Here is a 12,270-nt window from a genome sequence, read left to right as displayed (position 1 = left end):
TATATATAGCTATATACAGTATATATATATATATATATATATATATATATATATATACAGTATATATATGTGTAATGTGATGGTAGCATTATATTATGTGATGAATAAAATATGGATAAAATGCTATATTATTTAAATCATATATATATATATATATATATATATATATATATATATCTCAATCAAATTACACAGGGGTGGTGGATAAGGTATATATTTTAAATTAAAAAGCATACACATGTATATATAGGTCTTATGTAGGCTGTTGATGTTGAAACATACCTGTCATTTATTTAATAATAAGGATAAGTATTTTATACATCACATTTTTGGTTTTATTTTATCAAGCACTATATTCTGAAAACAGCTGTGTTTTGGGTAATATTCTATATATTTGTTATGCCAGTCTTTAACTTTGGAACACAACTCATGAATATTCAAATGAAACAAATGCAACACAGATGTGCTAACTGGCTGATGTGTATATATATGTTCTCCATGAGGAACCAGGCCACACATTTTGTAGGCAGAGAACTTGAAAACTTTTGTCCACACACTGTTCAGAGAATACTTGAAGATTTTGTTCCAGAAATATTCATAGAAAACTTGAAGATTTTGTTTCAGAAAGGAGGGGTGAGTCTATATTAATTTTCTAAATAAATATATATATATATATATATATATACAATATTTCTAAATAGCATAGTTTTAATATTTTATAATATACATAGCAAGATGTTTTGTGGTCTGTACATTATACATATTGCTTTTAAAAATACAGTATATTGTGTTATTACAATTTACAGTTCGTTAATGTTAGTCATCGCAGATTACGGTATAACGGATGTGTAACGGCTGTATAAAGTGATTTTGTTATTATAGTGTAATTTTATAAGTTGGTTATCCACAATGCGGCCAGGTATGAGCAGGCTGCTGACTACACATGTGATATGGAGTAACAATATATATATGTATATACAATATTTCTAAATAGCATAGTTTTAATATTTTATAATATACATAGCAAGATGTTTTATTTAGTGGTAGGGTGGGGGGTGTTAGTCATCGCAGATTACGGTATAACGGATGTGTAACGGCTGTATAAAGTGATTTTGTTATTATAGTGTAATTTTATAAGTTGGTTATCCACAATGCGTCCAGGTATGAGCAGGCTGCTGACTACACATGTGATATGGAGTAACAATATATATATGTATATACAATATTTCTAAATAGCATAGTTTTAATATTTTATAATATACATAGCAAGATGTTTTATTTAGTGGTAGGGTGGGGGGTGTTAGTCATCGCAGATTACGGTATAACGGATGTGTAACGGCTGTATAAAGTGATTTTGTTATTATAGTGTAATTTTATAAGTTGGTTATCCACAATGCGGCCAGGTATGAGCAGGCTGCTGACTACACATGTGATATGGAGGGATTCTGCATTAGCATTGTTGGATCACCTGTAATTAATTTTTATTGATTGTTTCATAGATGAGTTTTTTTTTTTTTTTTTTTGGTATTACGGCTTTGATACTTATAAATAGCTTCATTTTAATATTGTATCATTGTATTATACATAATGGTTTTAAATAATGAGCTAGTTATTACATTTTCATGTGTAAAGCCGCACGCTATGCTGCCATGTATGGCTGTCTGCTGGCTAAACATGTGATATGGTGGGATTAGTCATTAGCATTGTTGGATCCCCTGTAATTAATTTTTATAGGCCGATCTATAGAATACAATGTCAGGAGGTATTCATAGATCAGGTTTTTGTGAGAGCGTTAATAGTTTTATGTGATTTTGTGCACGCAAATTTCGTTATGGAAACTTATCGTGTTATCTTTTATTATCAACAGTGCCATCTAGTGGTTGTTGCAGAAAACACCTTTGAACTTAAGCTATCAACAAAACACCAACATGCAGGTGTGTATATGATATTTACAATAGTTTAACAATAGCTTATTGTATTGTTATTTCAACTTATTATTATTATTTATTACAGAGAAAGGAATACAAAACCATTAATGCAAATAAAATAAGTCTCAGAGACTTTCAAGATTTACCCAGCTTTCAACAGCAGTCAAATGAGCAGACAAATACGTGTAAGTTTACAGATCAAAGACACATTGTTGTTGGTGGTTATAAATGTTACGCTGTTGGTGTTAATTATTATTACCAGGCTCAGTTGTATTATTCACAGGTTCTGTTAAGACAAGCAACCTATTGGTATAAATGTTACACGTGTTGATTGTATTTTTCGTTCTACAAAATTGTTGTGTTAATTTTTATTTTATTTTTTATGTATATATTATTTTTTATTAAATTGTTAATCCCATAAATCAGTTTCAGATGTCACAAATGACGCATCTGAAGTTGGATCATATGGTTCGGATTTCACAGTCGGTCCGGATCTGACGACATTCGAAAACCCATACGCAGCATACTCTGATTTGTCCGAATCGCAAAAATGTAGGTGATCATAAGCCGTCAAAAAAATGTGATGTATGTTAAAAAAATGTGATATATTATTATTTCCAAAAATATGTCTCTCTCTCTCTCTCTCTCTCTCTCTCTCTCTCTCTCTCACGCTATCTCGCGCGAACTCTCACGTTCTCACTCATATATATATATATATATATATCCTGTTATATTCATTTTTATACTGACTGTGATATTAATGTGTTTTTTGTTCTCTGTTAGTATCGCCGATTATGTCGAAATCTGATGCAGAACACATAATGGATGATCTCTGGAATTTACCATCGGCAAAACACTATAAACAGCTATACCAGACCCCGGCTATACAAGGTGAATTTTGACGATTGGCTGGCGGTGTTTTTATAATGTGTTTTTGTGTTAAATGTTGCATATCGTCGCAAAATCATGAATAGTGTCCACAGGAGTTGTTGTTATCATGACTTAAATGACGTTTTTTTTTTTTTCTCAAGTCGGCGAATGTGTCGTTAATTGATAATATATGTATTACAGATGACATAGCTAGCCGGTATGAACCTACGGTACCTAGGGCCGATACGTGTGAAGCGGGACCATCCGGATACAGAGAACCGACATCGGATGTTGGATCAAACGCCAAACACCCCAACAGCGCATTGGCTAAAGGAGCAAAAAGAGCCCAGATCAGCGATCAAGCTTTCTGGTCATTGTTTAAAGGAACCATGCCGGCGCAAACCTTTGACAAATACCCGTGTATGTTTATTTATTTGGTTTCTTATATAGCACAACATTTACCACTGTTCTTTACAAATGGAAACCACAGGTATTAAACAGACTGTGTAGATGAAAACCGACAAGGAAGGTGGGGGTTGGGAGGTCTGAAGTTGTTATAAAGCGACTGTCTTTGTGGCCGCGTATGTGTAACTAAAACGGTGTGATTTTTATTACAGTAGGAACCACGCCGATGGAAAGATCTGGCAAATATTCAGGTGTGTAATGTAATGTTTATTTATTTAGTTTCTTATATAGGACCGCGTTCATCATTGTTCTTTACAAATGGAAACCACAGGTGTTAAACAGACTGTGTAGATGCAAACCGACATGGATGGGGTGGGTGTTTTGGGAGGCGGGTCTGAAGGTGTTATAAAGCGGTTGTCTTAGTGTCCGCGAATGTGTAACTAAAACGTTGTTATTTTTTATTTACAGCGGATCCGCGACGATTCGCAAAAATGATAGCAGCGGCCGGGGTTGCTCAACCACTCAATGCTGAAATGGATGGGGGTGAATCAGCTAAAACGGTGATCGACCCACAACTTCAAGAAGATGTATCAAGGGCCGAGATCATGGCCACCGAGCGCGACGATTTCAAGCCAAGCAAGCGGAGAATTACAAAAAGTCGAGTCGGTCAAGAAAACAAGGCCGATTTATCAGACCTTAAAAGAAGATTGAAATATTCGGAAGGTAGGCCCGTGAGAAAAAGAATTGCATTACAAACAGTGCCAACCGTGAGTAATGTGGATTACCCGCACGCATTTACAACACCTGCAACACCTACTGAATCCGACATTGACATTGCCGGTAATACAAAGACTGTGAAGACTCGTAAAACTTTACGACTGTCAAGAGAGAGATACACGCCGCTGACGGATGATGATGTCATCGTGATTTCAGACACGCAGGAACATCATACTGCAGAAACGCAAAGCGTGGTCAGTAACACGCCTGCAGCTACATTATCCGCTAATGATGAGGACTTAAATGGGCAAACATTTTTTATCACCCCTAGTGAAGAGTCAGTCTCAGATACACCACAGAATGATGATGAGGCTGTAACATCTGTAGCCGGAATCCCTGATAAAGTAATGGGTGATGATTACACAAAACTACCCAGTGTTTTTACCACGGTCGGCGAGGCAACCGCATCGGGCGGTGCGGATGCCCCGCCGACCGTGGTATCGACAGACATAGTTGATGGGGTTCAGAATGTGGAACAATTAGGACAAGATGCGGAAATACAATACTACGCGGTCATGGGGAGGATGCGTGAGCATATAGGGTACATGCGTAGAAATGTCAATACCATGTTGAACCGTATAAAAGATGAGCTTTATGGTTCAAAAAAGAAGCCAGAGATCATTAAAGAACTTGTAGAAATGTACATAAATGTAACATCAAATCATATATCAGAGACCGTGAGGACTAGGGATTTTATTAAAGCGAACATGTATCATTTTGCCGAGATAATTGAAACGGATCCGTGACTAGGCATGGTGGGTTATGGGTTGAAACGTAATTTACATGTGTGTAAAAAAGCCCCAAGAATTAAAGCAAATGTACCGTGCAAAATCTCACACTTATTTCGCCATTCGAAAATAAAACAGGCTTTAAAATGCATATACAGACTGAGAAAGCGTAAACAACACAGGGGGCGATGCACAACCCCAACCACAGGTGCACAGGCTGACAAATCACCGGACCAACCATTACCGGGTGACGCTGCGTCACCTGACAATGTTGAACACCCCGCAACGCCCATGCATAATGACATAGATGGGGGTGCGCCACCCGGTAATGAGGAAGGTCGGCGAGATGTGTACTTAGAAGCTGTTAACAGGTATGAGCGACACCATCCTAATTTCAGAGCTATTGAGTATCATAATCATTTTCAATTTGTTAATTTGGAAAGAGTTACATCATTTGCAGAGGGTGTTGAAGCCGTACACAACGCTATACAGGTTATGATTGATGAATTCATGGTTGGTGTTGACCCTAATGATCGTGTACAGTTAAGATTGGAGGGGGGTGGTTTACACAACGCCATCTACTCACACCGAAAGCCGCAAGAATCATTAGACGCTGTCAGTTTCTTGAATCAAATTACAAACACTCTTCAAAGTAACGCTGAATTCTTATTAGGCACGGGTTTAAGGTTTGTGATCACTGTTTTTAGAAATAGAGCGGGTGGGGCCCTAACTGGTCGCGGCCTTAGACGCATTCCATACAGCTTAATTATAGAAAGGCGCAGAAGACACCTGTATGATTTCAACAATACGCACAATTATTTGTGCTTTGCGGCATCGATCTGCAAACTTCTGGATAAAGGTAATGCCACAGACGCTGAAATACACGATCGGGCGCTTCAAATTCATAAGGATTTGAACCTACCGATCGATAAAGCAGTCAGCTTTAGCGACGTTGTTGTTTTTGAAAAACACTTAAAAACAAAAATTACAATATTATATCATAATAATCGTTCTTGGCATTACTATTCTTCAGATTCGCGCTACGGTGATACCCTGTATGTATTATATCACGATTCACACTATTATGGCCTGATTAATATCTGCGCATTTCTCGGATCGAGATATTTCTGTTCCTTATGTAATCGAACTTATGAGCGCAAAAATAGCCACGATTGTCTTTTCTTTTGTAAGGCTTGTCACAGACAAGCGTGCGCTGATGATGGGGCTTCCGCATTAAGATGTTCGGTTTGTAGGGTGTTTTGATGATCGCGTGAATGTTTAGAGGAGCACAAATCCTTAGCTTTAGATCGCAAAATATCCTGTCTTGAACATGTTTATTGCGACAGGTGTTGTCTCTACCGTCGCAGGTCTCATGAGTGTCAGGGGCTAAAGTGTTCTACTTGCAAGGCATATGTTGATGGGTTTGCGGATCATTTGTGTTACATACAGCCCATCAAAGCGGAAGAACCCACCACCAAATACATCTTTTTTGATTTCGAATGCATGCAGGAGACAGGTATACATATACCAAACTACTGTTACGCTCTCACATTAATGGGTGAGAAATCCTGGGAGTTTAAGGGCAAAGCTTGTATCGATGATTTTGTAAAGACGTTCATGAAACCAAAATTTGCGCATTACACATTCATAGCCCATAACGCTGGGCGGTATGATTCGTATTTTGTATTGAACAAGATCATCAAAGAACGGTATACAGTATCCCTCATCTCTAATGGCGGAAACATAATGTGTATCACAATAAAAGATCTGAAGATTAGGTTTATAGACTCTCTCAATTTTCTCCCCATGAAATTGAGCAGATTTCCAAAGGCCATGGGATTTGATGGCGTTAAAGGTCATTTCCCGCATTTTTTTAACACAGCCGATAACCAAAATTACATAGGGGTCATGCCCTCAATAGAATATTTTGGCCTACAACACATGATGCCTGAGGAGGCCGCTGATGTTACAGAGTGGTACGAAAAAAACAAACACAAGGCGTTTAATTTTCAAAAAGAATTAATACGATATTGTAAAGAGGATGTCAGAATATTGCAAAAAGGGTGCGCAGCTTTCAGATCAGCCGTTATAGCCATGACAGAACAGGAGTTTGTAATAGCGGCAGAGAAAAAAGATGTAGCCGTTAAACGTCACGTTGATCCATTCCAACTGACGACTTTAGCGTCGGTTTGTATGGCTATGTATCGTTGTAAATATTTACAGGCAAACACATTGGCTCTTGTACCGGGTGATAACTATCACAAGACCCAGAAGCGTTACTCAACACCAGCCATACAGTGGTTAATGTACATAGAACACAAAGAAGGTGTGAGTATAAGACACGCTTTACAAGGTGGTGAGAAGAAAGTCGGTAGATACAGTCTGGATGGTTACGCCGTGATTAACGGCGTGCCAACAGCTTTTGAATTCCAGGGGTGTTTTTATCACGGTTGTGACAACTGTTACAAAACCGATGATGAAAACAATCTGACTAAAACAACCTACGGTCAACTGCGGCACAAGACACAGTTAAGGATACAATACCTTAAACGGTGTGGATTTCAGATAAGGGAGATGTGGGGGTGTGAGTGGTACGAAAAAAACAAACACAAGGCGTTTAATTTTCAAAAAGAATTAATACGATATTGTAAAGAGGATGTCAGAATATTGCAAAAAGGGTGCGCAGCTTTCAGATCAGCCGTTATAGCCATGACAGAACAGGAGTTTGTAATAGCGGCAGAGAAAAAAGATGTAGCCGTTAAACGTCACGTTGATCCATTCCAACTGACGACTTTAGCGTCGGTTTGTATGGCTATGTATCGTTGTAAATATTTACAGGCAAACACATTGGCTCTTGTACCGGGTGATAACTATCACAAGACCCAGAAGCGTTACTCAACACCAGCCATACAGTGGTTAATGTACATAGAACACAAAGAAGGTGTGAGTATAAGACACGCTTTACAAGGTGGTGAGAAGAAAGTCGGTAGATACAGTCTGGATGGTTACGCCGTGATTAACGGCGTGCCAACAGCTTTTGAATTCCAGGGGTGTTTTTATCACGGTTGTGACAACTGTTACAAAACCGATGATGAAAACAATCTGACTAAAACAACCTACGGTCAACTGCGGCACAAGACACAGTTAAGGATACAATACCTTAAACGGTGTGGATTTCAGATAAGGGAGATGTGGGGGTGTGAGTGGAAGAAAATGAGGGAGACTGATGAGGAGCTTCAGGTTTTTCTGAAAGGTTTGGAAATCCCTGACCCCTTGGATCCTCGTGATGGTCTTTATGGCGGCCGCACTAACGCCATAAAACTTTATCACAAGACAGAGTGCGATGAAAAAATACACTATTTTGACTTTACTAGCCTATACCCATTTGTCAACAAGACCAAAACATATCCTATACGTCACCCACGCATCATTTATAAGGACTTTGATGATGTCACAAAGTATTTCGGTTTTGTTAAATTAAAAATTAATCCTCCGCGAGGCCTTTTCTTTCCAGTTTTACCGGTTAAAATGAATGGTAAGTTAATGTTTCCGCTGTGCCGCACATGCGCCGAATCTGGACAGTGTGAGCCATGTGTTCATGACACAGAAAACCGCGCCCTAACCGGTACATGGTGCACAGTGGAGATAAATCTTGCTATAGAAAAGGGGTACAAAGTGTGTAAAATCTATGAGGTGTGGCATTTTGATGAGAGATCTGATGATCTGTTTTCAGGTTACATTAAAACACACCTCAGAGATAAACAGGAGGCTTCTGGTTACCCTGATTGGTGTACAGACTCTGTGAAACAACAAGAGTACATAGACGCGTATCAAAAAAATGAGGGCATAGCTTTAAGACACGAACACATAAATGTCAACCCCGCCAAAAGACAAATTTCTAAATTGTTTTTAAACTCATTATGGGGTAAATTTGGTCAACGTAGCAACATGCCCAATACTTGTCTAGTGACAGATCCTGATAAGCTTTTTGAATATGCCTTTCAACCACACTATGAGGTGTCTGCTTTAGACTTCATAGACTCAGAAACTGTTATGGTCAACTGGAAATACGCCAAAGACCATTATACCAGGTCTTCAACAACAAATATATTTATAGCAGCATTTACCACAGCGCACGCCCGCGTCGAGTTGTACAACCTATTGGATAGATTACAAGATAGATGTCTGTATCACGATACAGATTCTGTAATTTTTGTCAGCAGGCCCGGTGACTGGAATCCGCCATTAGGCGATTATCTAGGGGAGTTGACCAGCGAACTACCATCTGGTACGCATATAACAGAGTTTGTTTCAGCCGGCCCCAAGTCATACGGCTATAGACTAAGCAACGGCAAGACGAGCCTCAAGGTCAAAGGTATAACGTTGAATGTTTGTAATGAGCAGCACGTTAACTTTGACAGTCTGAAAGAACTGGTCTTAGATTATCCTTTAAACCCCAAAGGCGAGGATCAGAAAAAAATTGTGACCAGGCAGCCCGGTATAGTACGTGTGAAAAAGTACTGGCTGATTGAAACCCGTATGCTGCAGAAAACGCGAAAGTGCGTTTACACTAAACGTAACCTCACGGATAATTTTACAACCCTACCATTTGGTTATTAAGATGGATATCCGTTTTCAACACCCCTTCTCCTGTATTTTAGCCGGACCCTCCAATTCGGGGAAAAGTTATTTTGTGAAAACGCTAATACAACACGCATCCACACATATGACGCATGTACCTGATAATATTGTTTGGTTTTACACCTGTTGGCAACCGATATATGACCAACTTCTGAGTGCTCACCCTGGTATGCGTTTTATAGAGGGGTTGCCCGAGTCATTTAGCGACGACCAGCTTTTTCCCCCTGATAAGATTAATTTAACGGTGATAGATGACTTGATGGATGCAGCGAGTAATAATTCTGAGGTTGAGAAAGCGTTCACAAAGTATGTGCACCATCGTAATCTCAGTGTCATGTACCTTGTGCAAAACATATTTTGTCAAGGTAGAAAGAGCAGGACTATACATTTAAACACAAAATATATGGTCCTGTTTAAAAACCCCAGGGATAAAATGCAGGTTAGCATTCTGGCTAGACAAATGTACCCATCAAAATATCGTTTTTTTCTTGAAGCCTATGAGTCCGCTACGGAGCCTCCATACGGTTATTTACTGGTTGATTTAAGAAACAATGCCCTTGATGATTATCGTTTACGAAGCGGTTTATTCCCCCCCGACACACCAGTAGCTTATGTTGTTAAGAAGCGGGGTTCTAAATAGCTATAACCGCGCATCCTATAGTCATTCATTACCACTTCTAACAGCTGTGAACATGTCGACCAGGATAAGGCGTAATTGGGCCCTTTTAAAAACCCTCATTAAAGCCAAACCGGCCCAAAGAAACGCTATATTATCCAACGCTTCAAACGATTTGGTGACAGCCATATGTGAGATTGCTCTCAATACGCTTAAAGGTAAAATACCCCTGTCACAGCGCCAGTTGAACTACCTTAAAAAGAAGAGGTCCCTTATAAAATCGCTTTGTAATAAGAAATGCGCCATTGGGAAAAAGAAGAGGTTGGTGAAACAGTCGGGTGGGTTTATCGGATCGTTGCTAGGATTTGCCATTCCATTAATTACCGGACTACTGTCTAACCGGTGATGGAATACGCTGAGAAAATGTATCTGGTCCCCCAGCAACAGATAGACCGTTTAAACAACAAACCAAACAGCGATGATATACGCAAAACAGCCACGCAAGGCCTAGATGCTGAGATCATAAGTATACTACATAATAATGCTTTATCAGAGTATGAAAAGGCAAAACGCTACACAGCTGTGTTACAGAGATACCTGGTGTTGAGTAAACAAACTGATAGAGAAATGTCAACTTTAACGCTTTTATCACCCGGTGCAAATGCTGTTGAGGATACAACTAACCCTACACAAGACGAGGCTACCGACGCTGTTTACCACGATGTCTTGAACAGTGTTAATGCGCGGTATAAAAAGAACTGTGAAATACTAATGAGTAAAATGGTTCGCTCTAAAGACATTGCGAATTGGGACCGCAAGGGTGTGTTTATGTATAAAGGCGTCACAGTGCCAGGATCCAATGTGTTAGACTTGATAAGGGGTATCACGCAAAATCACAGCGTGACGAGTCATAAAATGCCTAACGGATGGATTGAATTTATGCGCGCTATGGCTGAGTTGAATATCCCGTCCACTGTAGTTGGTAATGCATCAAACAGATTACAGTTAGATCGCTTAAAAGCTGAAATCTACGATGATGAAATTGGCAATGTAAATATAGCCTCCCCAATACACAACATTAAAAAAAGTCGTATAAATGCTTTAAATTCCCCCGGGTTAACAACGCCACACGGATACTTACTACCGAGGAAAAGATCCGTAAATCTGTTTCAGGATTCGCAGTGGTTGAACCTTTAACATATAACTAATTTATAATGTTTTTATACGATGTATTTTTGTGTGTTTAATTTGTACGATGACGTTTAATTTGTAATGTATCATGTATTTAGTGTATTGTTTTAACTGTAAAGTTTATCGTGTTATTCGTGATTATTTTGCTGTAAATACATTTTGTCTGTACCAATAAAATATGGTTATGATTTATAAAATGCTGTTTTGTTCTTTGATTCTAACCAGTTTGTCTGCAAAAATATGCAATCACACGATATAAAGTTCAATAAGCAAGATTTTTTAATAGAAAGTAACCATAAGCAATGTACATACAGCATTTCAATCACAACATTAGTTACAAGTTACACAAACAATTTTGTATTACACATTATTTTTATCAAACACATGTTGGTTACTGGTGACACAGGACTGTATACAGTTACCCGTATATCGACTCAAACAATGACTTCTAGGGAGACGTCTTACAAAGTTTGATACATAGCGATCATTACGTTTTGTATCAAAACTAAAACGGACCAACACATCTGTATATTTGTAATTTTTACACATGAAAAATATAAAGCATATACAATATTGCCCACAAACGGTACTGTTAAAACCTTGCAACTGCTTATTTTGGTGGTAAATTCTTTTTGAATTTGAGTTTAAAAAATTTATTATGGCCTTTGGGAATAGGGGATTGTCAGGTTCTAAACCGTAAGAGTCCAAAAAGTAACACTCGCGCTGGTTGTTAAAATAAACGGCCAACCAATGCTCCCCCGGTTGGGCGCTGGTGTGTGTGTTGATTACAAACGCGCAGGGGTATTGCGATAGTTTACCGCTCGGAAGCATATCACACGGGTAGGTCCCTTTAAAAAACAGGCGCGTCACCGGATTAGCGTACAGTATACAATTTATCTGTAATGTGTTCATATCGCTGATGGGGTGATGAATATTGGTAAATATACGATAAATATAAAAATTATTTATTTCATTTATAGATAATCATACAGCACATCGCGCCGCTGGTTGATCTCGATGATATTATCAAATAATGCGTATATTATTATGTTGACTGTCCGGTCTAGTGCTCCTGCAAACCGGAATTCAGCTCGTAGATTTCCGGTTCTGATTA

The 12,270-nt window shown here is 38.7% G+C and overlaps 1 protein-coding gene across 1 annotated transcript; it reads left to right on the top strand.

Moving 5' to 3' along the window:
• The first annotated feature begins 3,115 nt into the window (after positions 1-3,115).
• LOC146058945 (uncharacterized) lies at positions 3,116-4,814 on the top strand. The gene is made up of 3 exons (XM_083171131.1): positions 3,116-3,218; positions 3,416-3,454; positions 3,672-4,814. Exons 1-3 carry the CDS (start codon positions 3,188-3,190, stop codon positions 4,724-4,726), a joined length of 1,125 nt encoding a protein of 374 aa, XP_083027257.1. The 5' UTR covers positions 3,116-3,187; the 3' UTR covers positions 4,727-4,814.
• Positions 4,815-12,270: the final 7,456 nt, after the last annotated feature.

The sequence above is a fragment of the Crinia signifera genome, chromosome 2 (assembly GCF_055691185.1).
Source record: "Crinia signifera chromosome 2, ASM5569118v1, whole genome shotgun sequence".
Taxonomy (NCBI): Eukaryota; Metazoa; Chordata; class Amphibia; order Anura; family Myobatrachidae; genus Crinia; species Crinia signifera.
This window is presented reverse-complemented; position numbering and strand designations above follow the sequence as displayed.

Bases quoted from the DNA above. Each gene is read 5' to 3' on its own strand.
- LOC146058945 (XM_083171131.1), top strand. From the start codon at position 3,188: ATGCCGGCGCAAACCTTTGACAAATACCCGT. The intron at 3,219-3,415 runs GTATGTTTATTT...TTTTTATTACAG, and splicing joins AACCTTTGACAAATACCCGT to TAGGAACCACGCCGATGGAA. The intron at 3,455-3,671 runs GTGTGTAATGTA...TTTTATTTACAG, and splicing joins AAGATCTGGCAAATATTCAG to CGGATCCGCGACGATTCGCA.